This window comes from Chiloscyllium punctatum, chromosome 11, assembly GCF_047496795.1.
Source record: "Chiloscyllium punctatum isolate Juve2018m chromosome 11, sChiPun1.3, whole genome shotgun sequence".
Lineage (NCBI taxonomy): Eukaryota > Metazoa > Chordata > Chondrichthyes > Orectolobiformes > Hemiscylliidae > Chiloscyllium > Chiloscyllium punctatum.
The window spans coordinates 72209269-72236681 of NC_092749.1; the positions used below are offsets into that span (position 1 = coordinate 72209269).

At 43.4% G+C, this 27413-nt stretch overlaps 1 protein-coding gene across 5 annotated transcripts in view; it reads right to left on the reverse strand.

Moving 5' to 3' along the window:
* rps6ka2 (ribosomal protein S6 kinase, polypeptide 2) overlaps positions 1-27413 on the reverse strand; it is a 436546-nt gene that overhangs the window by 64519 nt on the left and 344614 nt on the right. For all 5 annotated transcript variants that reach the window (XM_072581035.1, XM_072581037.1, XM_072581038.1 and 2 more), the window contains 2 exons: positions 25478-25580; positions 1800-1930 (listed from right to left, as the gene is read on the reverse strand). In XM_072581035.1, coding sequence (XP_072437136.1) covers positions 1800-1930; positions 25478-25580 — 234 coding nt within the window. The remainder of the gene's footprint in view (positions 1-1799; positions 1931-25477; positions 25581-27413) is intronic.

Below are 27413 nucleotides of genomic sequence, written 5' to 3' on the forward strand. Positions count from 1 at the left end.
GTATCTTCTTATTGGTGATGGCCGCCATACTCAGTTTTGCCCCCTCACTCTCCTGAACATTTGGGATATTACTCATGTCTTCCACCATGAAGATTGATGCGAAATAATTATCCAGTTCCTCAACTATTTCCTTGTTCCCCACTACTATCTCTCCAGCATCATTTTCCAGAGGTCCAATGTCCACTTTTGCCTCTCTTTTATCCTTTATATATTGAAAGAAACTCTTACTGTCTTCCTTTATATTACTGGCTAGCTTACCCTCATATTTAATTTTCTCCTACCTTATTTCTTTTTTTTGTTGCCCTCTTTTGGTCTATGTAAGCTTCCCAATCCTCTTGTTTCCCACTGCCCTTCACCATATTATATGCTTTCTCTTTTGCTTTTATGCTGTCCTTGACTTCCCTGGTCAGCCATGATTACCTCATCCTCCCTGTACCCTTCTTCTTCTTCCTTGGGCTAAATCTCTGCTGTGTCTCCTGAATTACTCCCAGAAACTCCTGCCATTGTTGGTCCACTGTCTTTCCTGCTCAGTTCTTCTCCCAGTCAATTGTTCCCAGCTCTTGCCTCATGCCTCTGCAGTTACCTTTGTTCAGCTGTAATACCATTACCTCTGATTCTATCTTCTCCCTCTCAAATTGCAGTGTAAATTCAATCATACAATGATCACTGCCTCCTGAGGGTTCCTTCACTTTAAGCTCCCATATCAAGTCTGCCTCATTACACAACACTAAATCAAGTAATACTTATCCTTGCCCAACAGGTTCAAGAATTTTGCTCCCTATGTGGATGGGAATGGGGACTGCAGGGAAGGTGAGCCGACTGACTGCAGCACCATGGTGCCACAAGCCATTCAAGTGGGGTGAGAGAAGAGAAATGCTGTTGTAATCGGGGATAGTGTAGTTAGAGGCATCGACACTTTTCTCTGTGATCAGGATTGAGAGTGCTGAAGGTTGTGTTGCCTGCCTGTGGATGTTTGCTATGAGAGATAAATGATAAAGGCAATAGTTTTTGTGATAAGGTGATTTTTTTACTACCTTTGTGCTTTGCATAGCTAATCAATCTAATGGAGATATTCCACCTCTAATATTTAACTCTCCAGCTCAAAGTGATGAGAATTCTAACAAATAAACATTTCACAATCAAACGATTCAAAATTTCCTTATTTTCCAATGTAAAACATTTTGAAAATCAATCATCTTCAGGATAATGTCTTCTTTTATTAACTGATCTTTTTGACCAGATTACAATTAATTAGTCATTTAAGATAGCACTATCTTGTATGTAAGGTTAAGGTTAATTGCACATTGAACAGTTTTAAAAGTAAGTTTGTGATTAAAACTGAATCATGAAAATGCAAATTTTGAAATTGATAGTTGGTTTATATTCAAAAATGCCTGCTCATAATTGTTCCTTTTGATAGTATTTGGATGTACCTTTGATTATTATGCCCAAAAATAAATATTATTCTTCATTTACATACATGTTTTGCATCTCATCATGAGATAAACAGTGCTTCTTATTCTCAGCACAGAATAATATCCTACTTAATTTTCTAATAGCTAATAGCTATTTAAGAATGCCTGAGATTGTTGCATTCATAATCAAATTCGATGCATCTAGCATATACTGTTCAAGCTTCAGCATCGTCAACTCACTACCTCTATTACAGATTTGTTAACATACCTATAGATACTAGCTAGTGCATTTTGCCCACTGAAAATATTGATAGTATGAGGGAATAAATTCCTGTTTAGCTAACTCCATTGCTTTTACTGTTAAGATCTTAAGAACTATCTGACCTGCACAATTGAATGGTCAATCAGTTGTCGAGAGTCGGACTGTGTATGCTCTTGGCCAAGGTTGGTGGCGACAAAACTGAAACCTCGGAAAAGCTGATGTGTGTTGGCACTTGGCGGCACACCAGGTGAGTCTGCGAAAAGAAAGTCGATAGATCAATCGGAGCAGTTGATGCAGAATTAAAAAATAAAGTTCTATTGCGCAAGTCTTTCCACTGTGTTGTTCAACAGGACACTATTAAAGATTAGTATTACAGACATAGACTACATTGCATAAGTGCCAGAATAATTGTAGGAACTTCACATGCAGATTGACAGTAAAGCTTGAATTTTGAAATATACTTCTTTCATAATCTCTTGTGACAGATTTCAGATTTAATATATTTCTGTGTGCTGCAAATTCTTCTGACCCGGGCCATCTGATTACTGATTACCATAAATTACTGATTACCATCTCATTATGATTATCACCTCATTACTCTTGCACACAGTATACTTTGGACTGAGAAAAATTTGATTATGTCTAATATTTTTCAAGGAGAAAAGCTTACAAGTCATCATGTGTTCACTCACTGACATGGCAGCCTTAATGATTGTGACACAGTTTACTAAGAAATGCCTAGAATTGGTGAGTCTGAGCACTGTTATTATTTGTATGGCTGGGGAAGCAATTTTAGTTCAATGTGGGGTTAACAATCAGGAATCCGTGACTAGCTCCTGACTTAATTGTAATGCATATAGAGTAATGTTGAGATGTATTTTAATGATCAATGGCTTCAGCTATGTGACTGCTTGTGACAAAGCAACTAATCAACTCATATTTTCGAGGACCATCCTACAATTTGCTCTTTTGCCCCGTGCTCCAGTTCAGACCTTTCCCGGTGTCCCAGATCACTGGTATCTTGGCAAGCTTTTACCTTATGCATGCATTGGGTATAGCACCGTGCTGGATTGTGTAGAAATCTCTTTCTCTTTATTCTTATTATTTCCTTAATTTTTAAGATTTATAATTTAATTAGTTCCACTATTGATTTGGTATTCTTTTCCTCCGTGGTGCTGTTTTTCTGTTTCTGGGTTGGGAAAACTGGTACATAATAAATATTTAATATTTTGCTATTTTTGATTTACATTACACTATCACCCATGCCCCTCATTAAGGGGCCTATATTCTATTAATACATTTGTTAAAAAAAATTGTATTGTTCATAATATTCCTCAGGTATTTTTTGTTTTATTCTCTTATCACTGGAGTTCATTTCTTTGGTCTGAATTTTTCCAGGTCTAGAGTGACGTAGGCAATGGCATGACAGTTAGGAAATTACAGCAAGATCAGAAAAATGTGATATATAATGAGATACAGATTGTCCACATAATGAATGAATGAATTTCTGCCACTTGTATGCTACAATGAACAACATAATAAAATACAGTGAAAAGCTTCTACTGCTGCTACAATCCGGCACCATGTGAACATTTTAAGAATAAAAAGATTAAGCTGAAAGAAGGTCCATTTTCATTCTGCTACCTCCACCATGAGTCCTGAACCCTAAGCCGGCTGACCAATGAAACCTCTACTGCCACCTGCACTGGACCCACTAACATCGGAGTTGCCACTTTTCAGGCTCCATCTCTTCATTGCTTGGACCACTTTGCCAACAGCTGCCAATGCCGGACCCACATTCAGCCTGCAACCAGGAGACCCTGACTCTGCTGCCACTGACCCGTCACTGATAACCAGGCATCCTGCTTTGGGCTTACCACAACCAGGAGCCCCTAGCTCCACTGCCGTCTCACCGATAACCAGGAGATCTTGGCTCTAGGCCTATCACAGCATAAGGTTTCAATGGTGAGATGAGAATCTTGTAAGTGAGCAGAGAAGTTCTTATTTGTATGCATTAAGATTTCACGATTATCTAATATGACATCATTTATATAAAGGTTGCTATTTTCCCATGCAGCAGAGAGAAACTAAAGGGTGCCAAGTTGTTGCAACTGCAGGTTGGCAGAGGTTGGCATTGGCCAAGAACCAGCCTTACAGTGACATACACCCCTTCCATCTGCAGAGGTTGGCATTGGCCAAGAACCAGCCTTACAGTGGCACACACCCCTTCCATCCACAGGGGTTGGCATTGGTCAAGAACCAGCCTTACAGTGACACACACAGCCCTTCCATCCACAGGGGTTGGCATTGGCCAAGACCAGCCTTACAGTGACACACACACAGCCCTTCCATCCACAGGGTTGGCATTGGCCAAGAACCAGTTTTACAGTGACACACACCCCTTCCACCTGCAGAGGTCGTTACAGAAAATCTGCCTCATTACAGTTTGGGGAGCGAGCCACAGTCAGTGCTGCAGGTCCAATGCAACCTCTGGGGATTTGCAGGAAGTCAGTCAGTCAGGGAGCTACACAGATATCAGGCAGGGGTCTGGCCAAGCTCAGCCCCATTCACAATTCTCCTTCCCCCTTCTTCAGCCCCGTAACTTTCCTGATAAAAGCCTTATGCCTGAAACTTTGATTCTACTGCTGCCTGACCTATGCTTTTCCAGCACCACACTTTTTGAGTCTGGCCAGGCTCAGTGATTGTTACTGTTCTAAACTGACCAGTGGTTGGCTGAACTTTGGCTTCTCCTGGGGATCTATTCACTGAAAGTCAAGGAGGTTATCAGAAGCCACTGGCATGGTGGGGACGTCACTAATGGAGAACAAAGGTAGCTTGCTTGATGCAGAAAGGACAGTAATTATAAAGAAGGGTGTAATTCAACATTTGAGGGGGAAGACAATGGACCATTGGAGGGCATAGGACACTGTGGAAGTTGGGTGGGGGGGGTGGTGTCATTCACAGTCACCTGGATTTGGCATTGGTGGGAGGGGCAGATCAGCATAATGTTTGGTTTTACTAATCTGTAGGCCTGGGGCTCAGTGAGTTAAGTGAGGATATGAAGAGTTAAATAAAAGGGTTGGATGGGAAAATGGGGAACCTCAAATTTGCTGGGGTTGGCAAGGAAGTCAATACAAAAAGGAACCTGAAGATTGGGGGTGATCTAGACTAATAGACTGAGCCTACAATGCTTATGAAATCATTTTCTAAACTGCAAATGCACAATGCACCACAGCTGATTGGGCAGAGTAAGTATTTATTTCTCTGAGGGAGCAGGCTGTACTTCAGTGTAATGTGAGGCCCTTTGAGGAGTAATTACAATATTTGGGACTTACATATGAGAAGTTAAACATACCTTTCATCATAGAATTTGCAAATGATCTTTATGCAGTGACCAACTCTTGTCAAATTAAATTCCTGGCCACAAGCAACCTTGGATCATGCCTTTAATCATTATTAACTAATCACTGTCATCGCAGTCAAACAGAAGTAATCATGAATGACCTTTAAAGTGACACCTCCATGCTTAATTTTAAACCATATTCCAAAATACCATAGGCTGTACAAGGATGCAGAGCTGCACATTCCTGTCACATTGAATGGTAAGTATTTGACAACACACACGCTATATGTAGTGCTCTTTTTCCCAGGCAATTTGAGGGTAGGGTTGGGGGTTACAAGATTTCAATAATTCCACTACACCTATAATCTCTCACTATATGTTGCAACATGGCTAAAACAGCATATATTTGAATATGGTCTACATACTGTTATTACCTGAGCTAATATTGCTATGGATGCATCAGATCCCAGATTTAAACCTGCTTTGATAGATTTTTTTTGGTTTGGCTTTAATTAAGTGGTCTCCCACTGAGTCAGAATTGTTTTAACATTAAAACAGAAGTTTGTTCACTGAAATAAATCAAGATAAAATAGAATCAAACAAACTATTCACTTATAACACAAACTCAAAGATTTTTAAACACACAGTAAAGACATCATCTCATTAATCCCTAAATACTCCTTTACAGGTTCCAAACAAAGAAAAAAGATCACTTTTACTGGACTTAAAATCATCCCTTTTATAATGCGCACCATGGAAAAAAATATTTTCCTTAAACTGAAGTATTAGGAAGTTTGATGTTAACTTCTGGATTGAAAACACTGATAGCTTCTTCCTGGAGTTTATACACAGTTTATATTAGACTACTCTGGCAAGGATCTATGATGAGGCAATAAATAACTCTCATTGTCAGACCCCACCATGATTTTTCGTATTGAGGATTATGGAAAACTCATTTGCAAATGCTGAGTGCCCACATTACTAAAGACTGATTCTGTTTGTGATATTCCCTACATAGATCCTGAGGAACAGTGACCAATTGATCTTGCTACACAATGAATATGCAGGGAAATTGAAGCAAGAAAAAATGTGCCAGCAAGCCTAGTACCTGTGGAAACCTCCAGCGGCTGTAGAACAGCCTCTACATGAATATGTCATGTAAGTAGGTCCCCTCAGGAGGCAGAGGAGAGACAATTTCCTCCAAATGAGTGAAGTGCAGTGTCTGTCCAGACTGGGAATTTCCCAGGACTCTGACTGAAATCACAGAAGACTTTTCTTGGAGCAGAATGCATAATCTGAAGGGGTGGGTGGCCATCCTATCCTGGTGCCATCAAGGTGACAGCTGTCCCAAACTTCCCACCTACATCCGCGAATCCATCCCCCAAACAATGCTACTGGCTGCTTCCAAGGATCCACTGGGGACCTTTGTGGAGTCTCTCAATCCTCAGCCTACAAATGTTTCAAGGCTGTTATAAATGCAGTTTGTGTGGGATCACAACACTTCAATTTGTATCCCTGTGACAAGGTCAGTTCTATAGCTGGGCAGTAGGCTGTGGCAATATAGCTGACTGTACACAGATCACATTGACAGTACCATATCATAATGTAACTGAATTTATCAATTGAAGAGGATTCTGTTCCATTATTGCTCAACTTCTCTGTAATCATAACATTCAAAGGGAGGCAATGACCAATTGGTATTATCATGGGACTGTTAATCCAGGGACCCAAGTAATGCTCTGGTGATGCGGGTTCAAATCCCATGGCAGATGGTGGAATTCAGAGTCTAACAATGATCATGAATTCATTGCCAATCGTCAGAAAAAAACCCATCTGGTTCACTAATGTCCTTCAGGGAAGGAAACTGCTATTCTTACCTGGTCTGGTCTACATCTGACTCCAGACTCACAGCGATGTGGTTGACTCTTAACTGGCCTCTGGGCAATTAAGGGTGGACAGTAAATATTGACCTGGCTAGTGATGCCTTCGTTCCATGAATGAATAAAAAAAATTCATATTAGTCTACAGCACAGAAGAATGTCCCTTGGCCTATCCAGTCGACATCAGACAAAAATAAGCACCTAACTATACTTGGAGAAAGTGAGGGCTGGAGATCAGAGTCAAGAATGTAGTGCTGAAAAAGCACAGCAGGTCAGGCAGCATCCGAGGAGCAGGAAAATCGACGTTTCAGGCATAAGCCCTTCATCAGGAATGAGGCTTGTGGGTCAGAGGGACTGAGAGATGAATGGGAGGGGAGAGGGACAGGGGGAGTGTAGCTGGGACTGTGATATGTAGATGAAGGCGGAGGGGGAAAGTGATAAGTTGGAGTGAAGGGTGGAGCAGACAGGTGGAAAGAGAGATGGACAGGTCATGAGGGCAGTGCCAAGTTGGAGGCTTGGGACTGGTGTAGGGTGGGAAAAGGGGAAGTGGGGAAACTGGTAAAATCCACATTGATCCTGTATGTTTGCAGGGTCCCGAACCAGAAGATGAGGCATTCTTCTTCTAGGCATCAAGTGGTTAGGGTTTGGTGATGGAGGAGGCCAAAACCATTATCTTCCAGACCATCTACAACCTCACCACCTCTGGGGATCTCCCACCCACAGCCTCCAATCCCATAGTCAGAGAACCCTGCACCGCACAATACCAGCTTATACCCAAAATTCACAAACCTGACTGCCCTGGTCGACCCATCATCTCAGCCTGCTAATGTCCCACCAAACTCATCGCTACATTCCTTGACAACATCCTGTCCCCCTTAGTCCAGGAACTTCCCACTTACATTCAGGACACCACTCATGCCCTTCACCTCCTCCAAGACTTTTGTCTCCCTGGCCTCCAAGGCCTTATCTTCACCATGGACATCCAGTCCCTCTACACATTTATCTGCCAAGACGAAGGCCTCCAAGTCCTCTGTTTCTTTCTTTCACGCTGACCCAACCAGTACCTTCCACTGACACTCTCGTTCGCCTGGCTGAACTGGTCCTCACCCTCAACAACTTCTCCTTCCAATCCTCCCACTTCATCGAAACCAAAGGGGTAGCCATGAACACCCGCATGGGTGTCTCTTCATCAGGCTCGTGGAATAGTCCATCTTCTGCAGCTACACTGGCACCATTCCCCATCTTTTCCCCCACTACATTGATGACTGTAATGGGACTATCTCATGCTCTCATGAAAAGATTGAACAGTTCATCAAATTCACCAACACCTTCCATCCTGACCTCAAACTCACCCGGACCATCTCGGACGCCTCCCTCCCCTTCCTGGACCTCTCCATTTCCATATTTGGTGACCGACTCAACACGGATATCTACTACAAACCCACTGACACCCACAGATACCTGGATTACACCTCCTCTCATCTTGCCTCCTGTAAAAAGGCCATTATTCCCAATTCCTCCGCCTCCACCTCATCTGCTCCCAGGAGGACCAGTTCCAACATAGAACATCATAGATGGCCTCCTTCTTCAAAGACTGCAATTTCCCTTCCCACATGGTCGACGATATCCTCCAGCACATCTCCTCCACTTCCTGCACCTCTGCCACACTTACAATTGCAACAAGGACAGAAACCCCCTGATCCTTATCTTCCACCCCACCAACCTCCAGATACATCTCATCATCCTCTGCCACTTCCACCACCTACAAACAGACCCCACCACTAGGGATATATTTCCCTGCCCACCCCATCTGTGTTTTGGAGAGACTATTTCCTTCATGACTTACTTGTCAGATCCACGCCCCCACCAGCCCACACCCCACTCACGGCGCTTTCCCCTGCCAACACAAGAATTCCAAAACCTGCATCCATACTCCCCTCTCACCTCCATCCAAGGCCCTAAAGGATCCTTCCACATCTGACAAAAATTTACCTGTACTTCCACACACATCATCTACTGTATCCGTTGTACCCGATGCGGTCGCCTCTACATCGGGGAGACAGGAAGCCAACTTGCAGATAATTTCAGAGAACACCTCTGGGACACCCGTACCAACTCCACCACCCTCCTCCCACTCTCAAGGGCATGCAGGTCCTGGGTCTCCTCCACCGCAAACCCTAGCCACCCGATGCCTGGAGGAAGAATGTCTCATCTTCCGCCTTGGGACCCTGCAACCACATAGGATCAATGTGGATTTCACCAGTTTCCCCCAACGTTTCCCACTCCCAAACCTCCAAATCGGCACTGCCCTCTTGACCTGTCCATATGGGCAGGTGGCTCGTGGTTAGCACTGCTGCCTCACAGCACCAGGGACCCAGGTTCAATTCCCACCTTGGGCAACTGTCTGTGTGGAGTTTGTACATTCTCCCCATGTCTGTGTGGGTTTCATCTGGGTGCTCCGGTTTCTTCCCACAATTCAAAGATGTGCAGGTTTAGGTAAATTGGCCATGCTAAATTGCCCATACTGTTAGGTACATTAGTCAGGGGTAAATGTAAGGGAATAGGTCTGGGTGGGTTGCTCTTCGGAGGGTCGGTGTGGACTTGTTGGGCCAAAGGGCCTGTTTCCATACAATTGGAAATCTAATCTAATCTAAATCTTCCTTCCCACCTATCCGCTTCACTCTCCTCTCTGACCTTCTCCCCAACCTTCAACTACCTATCACCAGCTACCTTCTCCAACTACCCAACCCCTCCCCCCTCCTTTATATCTCTTAGTCCCCTGGCCCGCTAGCCTCATTCCTAAGGAAGGACTTTTGCCTGAAACATCAATTGTCCTGCGCCTTGGATGCTGCCTAACCTGCTGTGTTTTTCCAGAACCACACTCTCGATCTAACTACTCTTGTCCAATTTTCTAGCACTCTGAGCAGAACCTTATATGCCTTGGCATCACAAGTACACATCTACATCTTCCTTCATATGATGTAAGGGGTTTTACCTTTACCACCTTTATAGGCAGTGAGTTCCAGATTCCTACCAGCATCAGGATGGAAACAAATCCTTACATCCCCTCTAAACCTCCTGCCCCTTACCTTAAATCTACACTTCCTGGTCATTGATTCCCCACCAAGGGGAGAAGTGCCTTCCAATCTATGCCCCACATAATTTTATACATCTCAATGATGTACCCCTTAGTCTCTTCTGTTCCAAAGAAAACAGCCACAGTCTATTTTCTCTTCATAACTAAAACTCTCCAGTCCTAGCAACATTATGCTAAATCTCCTCTCCACCCTCTACAGGAGGGATCTGATAGCACTGGAATGTACATTCCAGAACTGCATACAATATTCTAGCTGTGATAGACAGCCGAAATGTGCTTTAGGTGTCCAAGTCAGCTGCAGTCTTATTCTCATTGTTTGTAATGTCTGCACAATCAGGGATCACAGGCAGTGTGGAAGCACCATGCACTTTGGAGTGGCCTGACAGAATACTTCCCCTTGTACATTGCATGTCTTCCATTTGGGTGCTTGCTGACACCATCTTGTCTTCTTGTGAGGAAGTGCTACCGGCAGGAAGGCTAATGTTTCTCAATATTGCCTTGTCATTTCTGTTGATCATCAATAGTTAGAATGGCATGTCTGTGTATGTCTCCGGCAGCTAATAAGCATTCTGTTGGACATGGCTGCCACCAGTAGCTGCCAACTCTTCCTGGAGGTGACTAACTTCACATATGTGGGAGCCTGGTCAGTGCTGGTCATGTTGACGGATTCCTCCAACCTTTGATCCAGCTTTCTGAGTGTCTCCACAAATATGCTGCTGTTCCTTTGTCTCTTTGTACAATTTAATGAAGTTGTTAATGGTCAACACCAAGCAGTCCTCTCCTCTATGGGGCTGTGCAGGTGCCTGGTCTCCAGAGATCTACTCTCCAGACTCTAATCTGGATAAAATAGCCACTGAGGTGTCAGTATTTGAGTAGATGGAGAGCGCAGGAGACAGACTTGCGATTGCATGCTCTGAGAGTTCTGTGACTTCTGCCTCAGAAGTAGAGGTGGAGGTGATAACTGGAGTGTTTACTTTGTTTGAGGTGCAGGTTGTATGCATGCTGCTCAGGCCTGTGGAAGATGAGAGCAGGAGTAGGTTGTGAAAAGAACATGTTAGGAATACATTCATGTCATGGAAAAGCAGCATAGCGCTCAGTAATGAGTCCTATTTGGTTGCTGGGACATGGAGGTCTCGGCATCCCTACATGTGCAATCACACTCCTCAAATGAAGCAAGGATTTTATCTTTGCAGGGAATCAGTAGATTAATGTTGGATGGCCCCACTCTATCCTATTCTAGACAGCTTTCCCATGGAATAAGAGGAAAGGACGGATTGAGCGCGATGCAAGTGACTGTCACAGTTTTTAGCATTGGTGCAAATGAGGGAAAGGTGTAGCAGTTTGATGGGTGAGTGAGTAAGCAGAGCAGGGGGATGCAGGGTTTGTAATTTTGGAGGGGTAGGGATTGAGGAAGATGCTGCATGCAGTAGTGAGAGTGTTGGACCATCAACTTTGATAGAAGATGTGAGCAGTTTCAACATTAGCCAGAGTGTGAAGTAGCAGAGAGAATATGGCAGCACTTACCACAGAAGGTCATTAACCATTTTGTGGCATTGTTGGACATTCCTCTAGAAGACATAAACCAACAGATTCATGTGACAATTTCAGAGCAAGCTGGCAGGGTAGGGTCTGTGGGGTCTTCTGGCAGTCTTGAGGAAAGAGGACATCTTTCCCGTCCATGATTCCATCCACCAGGATTCCAGGTCTCTCAGTAAAGTGTGGTGCCATTGTGTCTCAGCCATCTGTGGAACAAGTCTTGACAGAAGTGCAGTCCCTGGCTTGCAATATTTTACCTGGGTGAAGCTTGGCTTCAAATATGGTATTGGTGTTGGAAATCCTGGATGGTTCTGGCAGTGGCTAACACAGCTGGTCAGTGCACGAAATTGAGAGAGTGGTGGTATGGATCATCTTAATGAGGTGAGCAGCATAAAACTGCATGAGAAATGTTGCTAGTGCTCACAGAGAGAACCTCCTCATGAAACTCCAAAATTGACACCGCCAAATTTGAGAAGTCCACTTCCTATTTTTGATATCACCTTTAGTCCATGGTATCAACACTTTTTTTTCCCATTTGAATAAGCCCTTTTCTTCATAGTTCTTTCCCATTGCTCACTTATTCTGTTGACCAAGGTTGCTGAATTACACAACTTTATGCAGGTTTTATTTTTAGTTGTTCTGTATTTTTACGTTATCAGTTCTGCAAACTTTCCAAAGTCAACATTATCTAAGTTTAATTATCTTGGTTGTGACTCACCTTTTCTTTCCTCTCAGTCTGGTATTAAATCCTACCATATTACAATCACTGTTGGCTGGATGTTCACTCACTGTTAAACCATTTTTAAAATTAATTTTTCTGATGCTCACTACTCACCACCAGGTCTAATATGCCTGGTTTTATCGATTCTTAATTGCTTCAGAAAGTGACTTGAATACAGTCAGTAAATCTGTTGCCTTTGGAACTTAAGCTATTTCTCACAGTTTCTGGGAAAATTAGAATTTGCTATTGTGACTGCACTACCTTCGAAACAAATTTCTCTTAGTTAATCATATTCCACTAGTTTATCTCAACTATCAGGAAGCCTGCAGATAACTCCCAAAATCTTACATTTGTTTATTCCTCAATTCCAGCAAATTATCTTCAAAAATATCCTTAACCACTACCGCATACTGGCAAACATCATAAAGCAAAAGAGTGGTCATTTGGTACATACACATCAGAAAAATGATGCCATGAGGTCAAATGTCTCGGCTATAGAGAGTAATTTTGTTGGAGTTCATTACCTTAGTACCAAATTTGTAGAAGGTATTTGAAGCCATTTGTTTTAAGTTGCAGGAAACTTGGGTTTTGGACATCATGGTCAGGAAATCTGGGAGTGCCGATATTTGGGTGTAATCTATACGATAATTATCTGTGGAAGGATCTAAGAATCAAACTCCTGTGTGTTGCTTTCCCACATTAACACAGCATCAGTGCTGCAGGAAAAGGCCATATCGATGACTGGTCGAAATGATTGGCCACTGGGGAGGTGCTGTGGAAGGAATATGTTAAAGGCCTCGGAGGAGTAAACAACAATGAGAGGTCAATGGATTAAAACTGGGTCATCTGTGGTACTGGATCTCGAAGTAGGGAAAGATGCTTATAGACAAGGATTTTATGTTTTGGGAGAAATTATTTATAATTTCCACACATTGAATCAATGTTAAAGTGGAGATATGAAGCAGGTGTTTAGATCAGAGTGGTGCTAGAAAAGCACAGCAGTTCAGGCAGCGACCGAGGAGCAGGAAAATCGACATTTCGGGCAAAAGTCCTTCATTCTGGAGGCTTCCTGTTTCTATTCCTGATGAAGGGTTTTTGCCCGGAAACTCGATTTTCCTGCTCCTCGGTCGCTGCCTGACCTGCTGTGCTTTTCCAGCACCACTCTGATCTAAACTCTGGTTTCCAGCTTCTGCAGTCCTCACTTTTGCCTATATGAAGCAGGTATAAAGTCCCTTATTCCCAAATGCTTCAGCGATTGGTAAGCTCGTCTCTTATTTATGTGTCCTCTCCAAAATGGAAGGTGGTACACTTACACTTGGAAGTGCTAGCATTCTTCCTCCCCAACAATTTGGACATTTGGAGGCTACATGTTTCTTGAAACATGATGGATGGATGATGTAAGTTCCATGCCTTAACCTAATCACAGGAAATGGAGACTTCCTTTTCTGCTTTTCCCTATAACTACAAATTCTGTTGTAATAGTGAGTGCGTCTGCAGTACAGAAAGGAAACTGAAGGCACACAATTTATTACAAATACAAAAACAATAATGTACTAAAATAGCACACTTAATGCAATACGTGAATCCAACAGCATTCTCAAACAAAATTTGATTCTGAATCACACAAGGATTAAGAGTAATATTGATTGGAATAGATTTTAAGGAGTGCTCAATGGACAGCAAAGATTTGGAAGCGTTGAGCAATTTAGGCTGAGAAATCCAGAACTCTGAGGCCTCAGTATTACAACAATTGTTGTTGCTAATTGTTTAATATTTAACATCGTGGATGGACATGACTTCAAAATTGGAGGAATTCAGAGTTTGGAGAGGTTTGTAACGCTAGTTGGGACAAAGGAAGAAATGAGGGAGGCAATTTAGGTTAGTGAGCATAAAGAGATAATGGGTAAACAGCATTTGGAATAAGTTATGGTCTGACCAGGGAAGTTTGGGTTGAGCCCCTGCTTAGTCAGGCTGGGAAATGAGACATTTCACTATACCATTCTGTTCACTTGCTAACATTTCTGTCTCTGTGTTCCAACAAGGCTCGACACAAATTGGAGGATTAGCAGCTCGTTTTTTGCTTAGGTATTTTACAGCCTTCAAAACACCATATTGAATTCAACAACTTCAGGCCATGAATTTGTTCCTTCATTTTAATTTGATTTATCCCTCTACCAAAATTTCAAAGGCTTAAGACATTTGTATTTACTCTTCTTTCTGTCTTGTAGGACAATGTGACGCACATCCAGAAGCAACAATTCATAGTCAGGGGGAGTCAGAGCTGCTTATTCTGACTCCAAGAAGAAGACATCATTGGAGTTGACATGACTGAAGCTGAAACCATTTATCTTGAAGGTATCCCATAGTTAACCTCTTCCTCCTCATTGCACAATCCCTTCTGCTGGTGGCGTTTCCTCTTGTGGGACAGTGCAGGACTAGAAAGCATTGTTTCAAAATTATGGCTCTCCTCTTTCAGGACAGATTTGAGAATATACTTTTTTCACTAATGGTTATGTCACTTTGGAACTGGTGCTTCAAAAGGCAGTAGGGGTGAGGTTATTGAATACTTTTAAGACAGATTTGGATAGCTTCTTGTTAGGCAGGGGATTCAAGAATTATTGGGGGTAAATGGAAATGTGGAATCTGAAACACCAATAGATGATTTTATTGAATGGGGAATAGGCTCTAGGGGCCAATTGATCTACATTTGCTACTATTTTAGATGTTTGTATGACTTATTCCCATCCCTCTTACCACAACAATCCCTGCTGCCTTCCTTCTTTCAGATATCCAAGAACTGCAACCTGACCAGGCAGCAATAGAAGCAAAAGAAGGAAAATAACAATGAAGAGGAAACACCATCGGTGCTCTAACACTCACAGACACCTGCTCAGATACTGACAATATACTATACAGGATGGCTTAGTGGTGAGGTCTGCACATTGTGAGACATTGTACAAGAGTGGCCGACAGCCAGGATAGAATAAGGGTAGCACATATTGCAGCTCAATAGAGTGGATTGCCATACAAACTTCTGCTGTTATAGACCCAAATAAGGACATTGAGGGTTTGGCCTATACAAGAAGGCTACTGGTTACTGAAGTAACTGCACAGTGACTGGTATCCTGTCACCAGGTCACCCTTTCTTTACGTATGCACAGTACACTGGCTGTGGCCAGCCAGCTCAGGGTCAGTCACCTGAAATGGAGGGATTCTCATCTCCTGATTATATTTTTTGTACTTTTTTATTCAAAGCTTACATAGATTACAGTGTCAGACACAACACATAACATCATTCACAATACATCGAGAACAAATCCCTGAAAATGGAGACATTAACAAAGAACATTCTACAGAAGAACATCTCTGTTCAAAATGTAAATTCATGTCCACATTAGACAACAGTGCCGTGAACATGACACATGGCGCGAAAGCACATTGCATTATAAACAGTAAGTTCCAAGTTCACACAAAGTTACAGTGTCTCAAACACGATATATGGCAAAGTCACTATACATCAGACAATTTACTGAAAAGCAGAAGCATTGACACAACACATTGTGTAGAAGCACATCTCATATCAATCAGTAGCTCAAAAGTTTACAGACAAACACACATTCCCCATGGCTGTTGGTCGGCCTCCACACAGACCAAACTATTGGTTGGGCCAGCTCTATAGGGCTTACGCAGAGGCACAGTCCAAGCACAAAAACAGTCCAGCCATAAAGGCAGAGTCTGCACAGACAATACATAATCCGCACATAAGGGTGTGGTCCACAACAGCATGTTAGTCCACTCGCAAGGACATGGTCCACTGAAAAGGCATGGTAATCACAAAAAGGCATAATGTAAACCCATAAAGGCTCGATCCATATATAAAGATTCAGTCCAGTACCCAAATACCAAAACAGCAGCTCAGAGGCTGGGTCCCATTATCAAATCATCCTTCAATTCATTAGTTCACACAGTACACTGGCTGTGACCGGCCAGCTCAGAGTCAGTCACCTGAACGTAGAGGCCCAAATCTCCTGGTTATATTTGTTTTTCTCAGTACACTGGCTGTGGCCAGCCAGCTCAGAGTCGAGATTGTGGGTGCTGGAAAAGCACAGCAGGTCAGGCAGCATCCAAGGAGCAAGAGAATTGACATTTCAGGCATAAGCTCTTCATCAGGAATGAGGCTTGTGAGCCAAGGGGGCTGAGAGATAAATGGGAGGGAGAGGGGATGGGGGGAAGGTAGCTGGGAATGCAATAGGTAGATGGAGGTGGGGGTGAAGGTGATAGGTCAGAGACGAGGGTGGAGCAGATAGGTGGGAAGGAAGATGGACAGATAGGACAGGTCATGAGGGTGATGCCGAGTTGGAAGGTTGGATCTGGGATAAGGTGGGAGGAGTGGAAATTGAGGAAACTGGTGAAGTCCACATTGACGCCATGTGGTTGGAAGGATCCCAAAGCAGAAGATGTGTTCTTCCTCCTGGCGTTGGGTGATTAGGGTGTGGCAATGGAGGAGGCCCAGGACCTGCATGGTCCTTGGTGGAGTGGGAGGGAGAGTTGAAGTGTTCAGCCAAGGGGCGGTGGGGTTGATTGGTGCTGGTGTCCTGGAGATATTCTCTGAAGTGCTCTGCAAATAAGAACCCTGTCTCTCCAGTGTAGAGGAGACTGCTTCAGGAGCCACGGATACAGTAAATGACTTGTGTGGAAGTGCAGGTAAAACTCTGATGGATGTGGAAGGTCCTTTGGGACTTCGACGGAGCTGAGGGGGGAGGTCTGGACACAGTTTGTGAAATTCCTGTGGTGGCAATGGAAGGTGCTGGGAGGGGAGGATGGGTTAGAGGGAGGCGTGGGCCTGGCACGGGAGTTGCAGAGGGAATGGTCTTTATGGAAAGCGGATAGGGGTGGAGAGGGTAATATAACTCTGGCGGTGCAGTCTTGAACTCAGCAGATTAGAATCCCTCCATTTCAGGTGACTGACCCTGAGATGGTTGGCCACAGCCAGTGTACTGTGCATAATCTCCTGGTTATATATTTTTTTGAAGATTCTCCATCTGCTGTTATATTTTTGTTTGCTTCCCCACCCCCTCCCTCCACACTTCTGCCTTACAGCAGTAGTGCTCATATTCTATACAAACCTATTTGTGTGTGTGCAGGTGCAGGATACAGTGAAAAACACCAAGTGAAAATAACTTTATGAATATTCCACCACCAGTAAAGGCACATGTGAGGCCAATGAACCAGTGACAAGCAGAGCCCACAGCAAGCAAAGCTTATTTGAGAAAGGCAAAGGGGAGGGTAGTGATTAAATCAAAATAGAAATGGAGGGGGAAAAAATTCACTGCATTCCCGATGATGTCCACCTCTCTCCTGGTTTTATATGTGGCCAGTGACAAGCTGTGCCTCGTTCCTTTTGGGCAAAGCCTTCATGAACAAAGAGGTGAAGGGGAGGATAGGGGTTAAATCAAAATAGAGTTGGAGGGGGAAGCAAGGCAGTCTATGCCCTGTGGTGCCCACCTCTCCTGAAGATCTGTCTGGGTTTTTTTTTGTTTTGTTTTGCTTTTCCCTGAAATGAGGAAATTCTAAATTCCCTGTTTACATATTTTTCTTTTTATTTCTAATCTCCGGGTTATATATTTTTTAATCCTTTTTTTTGTGCTTATTTTTTCTTGTGTGTGCAGGTGTCTGACACAGTGAAAACCAACAAGTGTGTAAATCTTTATTTATGTACCACCACCAAGAAGAAAGGAAACACCCGAGTGGCCAGTGACAGGCAGTGCCCTTCTCAGAGGGCAATGCTGCGTGATCAAAAAAGTCAAGGGGAGGGTAGGGATTAAATCAAAATAGAGTTGGCAGGGGAAACAAAGCAGTCCATGCCCCTTGGTGACTACCTCTCCCTGAAGATCTGTCCTGGTTATATTGGCCCCTGTTAATAACCCCAATCAACTACCATATGGTCAACGAGATCAATCTGGCTCAAATCTGGCGTACACTAAAATAATCGGTACAATGGCAAGTTTGCCAGAAAGCCAATGTCAAGGAGGTTGGAGGAGTCTGTACCAACTTGGCAAAGGACTTTTCATTGATCTTCAACCCTACCCTTTCAAATATGGAACTGGTAGTCACTTCCATTGTCATACTTGTGGAGCCCACCATGAAGCAAGGTCTTATGGCCAATGTCACAACTTCCATTGTAGTACAAACAGCTTCCAATAGCTTGAATGGAGTCTGAGAGTGCTGTCTTGCAAGCTTAAGAGTTCTGCCTTCGCGTGTCTCTATGCCATTGGTCAAAGTGATTTGATTCAGATGGATTACCTTGTGGTCTGATTGATAGTGGATCTGTGGATAATGAAGCTACCCCCTCAGACACAGACTCCCTTCCTTTGAATATGTGTGTGGGATTCAAACCCTAATCATGAGCCATGTCACAAGGGGATTACCCTTACCTCCTAGTAGCCAGCCTTTGACTTGCGATGGAGGGCCAAATATAGATGAAATACCAAACTTCTAAAGAATGAAGGAATCCTTCCTGCTGTCAGGTTAACTGGCATTCACCTGGTGATGCATTGTCTGGCTCAAGATTCGGGTTTGAATCCCGTATATATATTCAAAGGAGACTTAAAATGAGGAAATGTTATAGGGTACAATTGTCCATGTCTTCAAGAAACACTTCCCTGCTTGGACTGCTCTAGAAAGGTGCACTCAGTGGGACAGATACCAAAATGTTTGGAAATGTGTTTAAGGCTGAACAACCTGACCATCACAAGAGAAGAGCCTGAACAAGAAGCTGAGGTACAAGAATATGAGGAGGAAATAGAAGAGAACATAGGAAAATAGGAAGTTCCATTTTGCACAAGCTCTACATGATCAGGGGAACATTACCCCTGCTCATGCCTCCACCCCCATTCCCCCCACCATCACACCCACTCCAGGTACTGGCTCCCACCCCACTCCCAGCTCCACACCCACACCAGATCCCAGCTCCCGGCCCTGCCGAGTTTTCACCATCCCCCCAGACCTCCCACTCACTGAGGACGAATGATCAGTCCTCAGCAAAGGACTCACCTTCATCCCCCTCCGTCCACGCATCAATGAATTTAATACACGCCGTGACATCGAACAATTCTTCCGTCGCCTCCGCCTCCGAGCTTACTTTCACAATCAGGACTCCCGCCCACCTTCCGAGGACCCCTTCGCCCACCTCCAACACACTGCATCCATCTGGACACCCCACGCTGGCCAATTACCTGCCCTCAACCTCTTCATTTCCAACTGCCACCGGGACATTAACCGCCTCAACCTGTCAACCCCCCTCCCCCACTCCAACCTCTCACCCTCACAACGTGCAGCCCTCCAATCCCTCTGCTCTAATCCCAACCTCACCATTAAGCCAGCGGATAAAGGGGGCGCAGTGGTAGTCTGGCGCACTGACCTCTACACCGCTGAAGCCAAACGCCAACTCAAGGACACCTCTTCCTACTGCCCCCTCGACCATGACCCCACCCCCCATCACCAAACCATCATCTCCCAGACCATACAGAACCTAATCACCTCAGGAGATCTCCCACCCACAGCTTCCAACCTCATAGTCCGGGAACCCCGCACTGCCCGGTTCTACCTCCTTCCCAAGATCCACAAGCCTGACCACCCTGGCCGACCCATTGTCTCAGCATGCTCCTGCCCCACTGAACTCATCTCTACCTATCTCGACACTGTCCTATACCCCCTAGTCCAGAAACTCCCCACATACGTTCGAGACACCACCCACGCCCTCCACCTCCTCCAAGACTTCCGTTTCCCTGGCCCCCAACGCCTCATCTTCACCATGGATATCCAATCCCTCTACACCTCCATCCGCCATGACCAGGGCCTCCAAGCCCTCCATTTTTTCCTCTCCAGACTTCCCCAACAGTACCCTTCCACTGACACTCATTCGTTTGGCCGAACTGGTCCTCACCCTTAACAATTTCTCCTTTGAATCCTCCCACTTCCTCCAGACCAAAGGGGTAGCCATGGGCACATGTATGGGCCCAGCTATGCCTGTCTCTTTGTTGGCTATGTAGAACAGTTGATCACCAGCACCACTCCCCACCTCTTCCTCTGCTATATTGATGACTGCATTGGCGCCACCTCGTGCTCCCGCGAGGAGGTTGAGCAATTCATCAACTTCACCAACACATTCCACCCTGACCTTAAATTTACCTGGACCATCTCTGACACCTCGCTCCCCTTCCTGGACCTCTCCATCTCCATTAGTGACGACCGACTTTACACTGACATTTTTTACAAACCCACCGACTCCCACAGCTACCTGGATTACAACTCTTCCCACCCTATCTCTTGCAAAAATGCCATCCCGTATTCCCAATTTCTCCGCCTCCGCCGTATCTGCTCCCAGGAGGACCAGTTCCACCATAGAACACACCAGATGGCCTCCTTCCTTAGAGACCGCAATTTCCCTTCCCACGTGGTTAAAGATGCCCTCCAATACATCTCGTCCACATCCCGCACCTCTGCCCTCAAACCCCACCCCTCCAACCGTAACAAGGACAGAACGCCCCTGGTGCTCACCTTCCACCCTACAAACCTTCGCATAAACCAAATCATCCGCCGACATTTCCGCCACCTCCAAAAAGACCCCACAACCAGGGATATATTTCCCTCCCCACTCCTTTCCACCTTCCGCAAAGACCGTACCTTCCGTGACTACCTGGTCAGGTCCACACCCCCCTACGACCCACCCTCCCATTCTGGCACTTTCCCCTGCCACCGCAGGAACTGTAAAACCTGTGCCCACACCTCCTCCCTCACCTCTATCCAAGGCCCTAAAGGAGCCTTCCACATCCATCAAAGTTTTACCTGCACATCCACTAATATCATTTATTGTATCCGTTGCTCCCGATGTGGTCTCCTCTACATTGGGGAGACTGGGCTCCTCCTAGCAGAGCGCTTTAGGGAACATCTCCGAGACACCCGCACCAATCAACCAAACCGCCCCGTGGCCCAACATTTCAACTCCCCCTCCCACTCTGCCGAGGACATGGAGGTCCTGGGCCTCCTTCACTACCGCTCCCTCACCACCAGACGCCTGGAGGAAGAACGCCTCATCTTCCGCCTCGGAACACTTCAACCCCAGGGCATCAATGTGGACTTCAGCAGCTTCCTCATTTCCCCTTCCCCCACCTCATCCTCGTTTCAAACTTCCAGCTCAGCACTGTCTCCTTGACTTGTCCGGACTTGTCCGACCTGCCTGTCTTCTTTTCCACCTATCCACTCCACCCTCTCCTCCCTGACCTATCACCTTCATCCCCTCCCCCACTCACCCATTGTACTCTATGCTACTCTCTCCCCACCCCCACCCTCCTCTAGCTTATCTCTCCATGCTTCAGGCTCACTGCCTTTATTCCTGATGAAGGGCTTTTGCCCGAAACGTCGATTTCGCTGCTCGTTGGATGCTGCCTGAACTACTGTGCTCTTCCAGCACCACTAATCCAGTATCTGCATGATCAGCTTGTTCACGAGTGATTCCAGAAACCTCAACCCGATTTCCTACTCATCAACAGACTCATTCTTTTTCCCTTGTCTTTATCACTCACCATCATAATCTCCTCCTTCAGGCAACATTCTAATACAAGGCACCAGGAAATACATATTGTACAATCAACTGTATCGAGGGAGTGAAATCCCCTTTTGCTTCATATAAATGGCTAGGTTCACAGCAGGCGCATTTAAAAAAAAATTATTCATGGGATATGAGCATCACTGGATATTTATTGGTCACCCATAATTTCTCTGGAGAAGTCAGTGATGAGCTGCCTTCTTGAACCACTGCAGTAGATACCCCACAATGATTTTTGGAAGGAGGTTCAAGGATTTTCATCCAACAAAACTGAAGGAACAGCAATATAGTTCTAAGTCACGATGGTGGGTAGCTTGCATGTGATCATGTTCCAATGTATCTGCTGCCTTAGTCCTTCTAGATGATGGCAATTTAGGGTGTAGGTTTGCTCGCTGAGCTGTAGGTTTGATATCCAGACGTTTCATTACCTGGCTAGGTAACATCATCAGTGGCGACCTCCAAGTGAAGCAAAGCTGTTGTCTCCTGCTTTCTATTTATATGTTTGTCCTGGATGGGGTTCCTGGGGTTTGTGGTGATGTCATTTCCTGTTCGTTTTCTGAGGGGTTGATAGATGGTATCTAGATCCATGTGTTTGTTTATGGCGTTGTGGTTGGAGTGCCAGGCCTCTAGGAATTCTCTGACATGTTTTTGCTTAGTCTGTCCCATGATAGATGTGTTGTCCCAGTTGAAATGGTGGTTTTCTTCATCCGTGTGTAGGGCTATGAGGGAGGGAGGGTCATATCTTTTTGTGGCTAGCTGGTGTTCGTGTATCCTGGTGGCTAACTTTCTTCCTGTTTGTCCTACGTAGTGTTTGTGGCAGTCCTTGCATGGAACTTTGTAGATGATGTTGGTTTGGTCCATGGTTTGTACTGGGGCTTTTAAGTTTGTTAGTCTTTGTTTGAGAGTGTTGGTGGGTTTGTGTGCTACTAGGATTCCGAGGGGTCTTAGTAGTCTGGCTGTCATTTCTGAAACTTCTTTGATGTATGGTAAGGTGGTTAGGGTTCCTGGCTGTGTTTGGTCCGCTTGTCATGGTTTGTTCTTGAGGATTCTGCGGACTGTATTTTTTGAGTATCCATTTTTCTTGAATACATTGTATAAGTATACAACGTATTCACCTATACAATGTATTCAAGAAGAACTTGTTTCTAATAAAATGTAATGAGATGAAAATACTTCCCTGTGTACAGAAAATCCTTGTAGAGTTGTATACTGAAATCTGTGTAGTGTTGTACTTATCACCAGTGGCTTGCATACTGATGGACATATAGAAGTTAAGAACTATGGTCACATTTAGAGCCACACGAGATGGTATTTTTGCTCTGCTTTGTAGTCAATGACTTATTTAACTCATAACTTTATTCATAAAGTGAAGGCCTCTTAAAAAATTTGCGTCTCTGAAGTTGTGACAAGAACATTGTTCTCTGAAGGTCCTCAGCACATACAGCCTTCAGCAAATATCCAATATGGAGCATTCTGGCTGGTTGTTTAGCACTTTTGAATTGGGTGGCATGGTGGCTCAGTGGTTAACACTGCTGCCTCACAATGCCAGGGACCCAGGCTTGATTCCAGTCTTGGGTGACTGCACAAACTGTACACAGACATTCTCCCTGTGTCTGTGTGAGTTTCTTCCAGGTCCTCCAGTTTACTCCCACAGTCTAAAGATTGGCAGGTTAGATGGATTGGTCATGCTGAATTGCCTGTCATGTCCAGAGATGTGTAAGCTAGATGGATTGGCCATGGGAAATGCAGGGATACAGGGATAAGGTTTGGGGGTGGGTCTGGGTGGAATACTCTTCAGAGAGTCGGTGTGGACCTGATGAGTCAAATGGCCTGCTTCCACACAGTAGGGATTCAATGATTCTCTATGAATCACATAAAATCAACACTGAAACAAGTTGCATCCATGCATATGTGATTTGATAAGGCTTTTTTGGAGAATGGAACAAGACTGGGAAAATAAAAAGAGGCCACAGCAGGACAAGCTGCCAGAAGAAGATATTGCTATTTTAGTTACATGTAGGAAAGCTTTAAAACTACACATCACTGTACCATGGGCCAGAAGAAATACATCAGCAACTTAACTGTAGTGATTGAGAAAAACATATGGTGGAAAGTTCTTCCTCGTATTTATTGCTATGTTTAGCAGTGTAGGGGGAAGAAAACTGGATGGAGTGTGGAGTTTGAAAATAGGAGCACAGGCATCAAATCAGTACAGCACCATCTAGCCACCACTCTGAAAGCTTTGGGTGATTGTTAACTACATACACAAAAACTCCTTTACCACTAGAGTGTCCTGTTCATAACACATAGCTTCCATTTTCAGTCTGTATATGGTTATTTATTGTATAAAAAGGTCACTCATGCTACGTGAACCTAATTAACTCCAGCAAAATAATCAGCAAAATATTTTCATAGTTTTGTAAATTAAAAACAGCATCTACAAATTGGACACAGTTTATTACATTTCAAAATCATGTGAATAAGTTTGGAAACAGGCAGCAGAGAGAGTAAGCTTAATAATCCGAAATTAATCTAAATGGCAACTTGCTAAATTATTTTTGCTATTTTGTTTCCACCAGATAGCTCAATGACAGAATCCAGTCAGAGTTAACTGGAATATATCAATTTTAGCTCTTGTGGAAAATAGTCTGGGGAATATATTGCTTTGGGACAAGAGTCAAGCTTGGAGTCTTTCTATAGATGAATGTATATTCCAAAAACTCTTATTGAAGGACTGATTAATCTTGCATACGTGGAATTAAGGTGACAGCATTATCTGGGCCACAGCTCCTGTGGCTAGAGATGTCTTGTTTAACATTTTACTGTTAGTTTTTCCATGCAGATCTATCCACTAAACAAACAGGAAATCTGGGGTTCCTATTTCACCTACAAAAGTGACTTCATGGTAATGTCATTATATCAATAATCTAGACACTGAGGCCAATACTTTGGGGATATGGGTTCAAATCCCATTATATCAGCTGATGGAATTCAAATTCACTTAGTAATTTAAGAATTGAAAATTAGCGTGAGTGTGGAACATTATCAACTATCATGAAAACCCATCTGGTTCACATGACCTTTAGAGAAAGAAATCTGTTGTCCTTACTGAGTCTGGCTGACGTGTAACTCTAGACTCATAGTAATGTGATTGACTCTTAACTGCCATCTGAATAGAACTAGCAAGTCATTCAGTTCAAGAGTAATTAGGGATGGGCATTGAATGCTGACTTCCTGGTGACACCCACAATTCATGAAAGACTTTTTTAAAAATATACATTAGCATAAATAACATATTCTTATTCCAATAATATTTACACAAGAATCAAATGGTTTGGGCAGCCACGAAACAAAATCATTACCATCTATAAATGTATTTCTGAATAAACTAAATGCTTCAGAATAGCACAAACTTTAGGATTAACTAAAAACCTGCATTAACCAAAACTGATGACACAATCCTGCCCAGAAGATTAAGTTAAAGTTCCAGACAGCAAATGAAACATTCTGGTTCACCATTGTCTATTTTACACAATCACATAACTTCAAAATTACTCCAAGTTTAATGCATGAACTTAACTGAGCAATTCAAAAAACCACAAAAGGAACTACTCACCAATTGGTGTCCTTGATGTGAATTCAGGGTCAAAGTGAAACGTATCCTCTGGTCTCCCTACAGCTGGTTTAAATGGTGGCTTAATTTCTTTCCTGTATAACTTCTGTTGTGAAAGTATACATTTCAGTGATATAGAATTAAATAACACAAATTTAAATTTTCCTCAATCTTAGTGTACTAGTTAAAGATTTAACATTAAACTTTGTCTTAAATATTTTAACATAGCTGCTAACTCATTAAATGCATACTAACCACTTCAGTAAAATAACATATAGAGAAACCCAGTACAAAATTATTCTCCTCACTTTATCTTATGTTGAATATGTACTGTTTGTTGCAGAAAGTTAACTGGTGCAGTAGCACAATGGAGTGAGATAACATCAGATCCAAAGCCATCATCATTATGATTTCATCCATTTAACTAAATTAGCATATCTGCACCATGAAAGGAACAAAACTTAAAAATAAACACAGTGGTATTGAAATAATAGCAGACTCTGTAGAGGATAAAATTATGGAAATTTTGAGGTGCTTTTACTTTCTATTTGGGGTGGGGCTACACTGCAACATTCTCCCTTTTCTTAGAACATAGTTCAATTCTGTAATATGGAGATCTAATCTAAACTTTTTTTTATTGTTTCTATCACTTGCAACAGTTTAGTACTTAATTTGCTTTAATTTTCAAAGGATTTTCTTGTTATAGTATCCTAAACGTAAGACCAAAACTGAGATATTGATCAAATGACAGAACTTAATAATGTCCTTATTTTGATTGTTCTCCTATTAAGATGTCTATTTATTGGAGGTGTGCCTGACCACAAGAATGGTATAGTATTGCGCTATTCTTGCTTTAAATGTGCCTCTGACAAATGCATGGAATTCTAAGTTTTCTTCCAGTTTATTTTGCTTTTAAAGCTTTCTTTTATCAATAGGAAAAAGATGCTTACATTCAGTTTTGTGGAAGTTGCTCTTTCAGCCAACAGCTTTGACCATGTTCCCCAAGCATTTTTTGCCATAAATGTTTCGACACTGAGCTCTAGACATCATTATAGCCTTGGTCCAAACATGGACAGAACACTTAAGTTCTGTGAGATAAAAACAACTGTCCTTGCAATTAAAACATTTGACCAGATTTGACATCAAAGAACCCACTGGAAATCAGAGTCAAATCTTCCACTGGTGTCCTACATCGAACGAAGGAAAATATTTCTGCTTTTTAGAGGGCAATTATCTCAGCCCTAGGACATTGCTACAGGAGCTCATCACGGCTGATGTTTCCTCCCAATTACCTTTATTGAGTCAGCAGTAAACTTCTGTCCATCATAAGGTCAGAAGTTGGGATGTTTGCCAATGACTGCAGTGTTATATTTGCAATTCTTTCAGATCAGATAACATCCTATACCCGCACTGAAGAAGGCTTGGATGGCACTCAGGATTGGGTTGTTAAGTAGTAAGTAAAATTTGGATCATATAAGTATCACACACAACAATCTCCACCAGGACAGAATCTAATTACTTCATACTGATATTCAAAGGAATTAGAACTGCGCAATAGATAATCATCAACATTCTGAATGTAATCATTGATGGGAAATTTAACTGAACCAGACACATAAATACATCATTATAGGAAGAGGTCAGAGGTATTCTGCAGCAACTGGAATAATTTCTGAGATATAAATTAAGAACGTAGAAGTATACTTTAGAATTTCCCAAACGAATGCTGCTTCACCATTTAAAAAGCTCAGAACGAGCCTAATTGATTGGCACCCCATCCACCATTCATTCTCTTTGCCACTGGGATACCAATTGGGCTGTAGTATCAATTGTAAGATGCACTACAGCACATCACCTACCAAACTTTGAACATCACCTAGGCTATACCAAGGCTAGCTCTATAGCTCCTGCCTAAATTAATCAATTTCTTGTATTAATC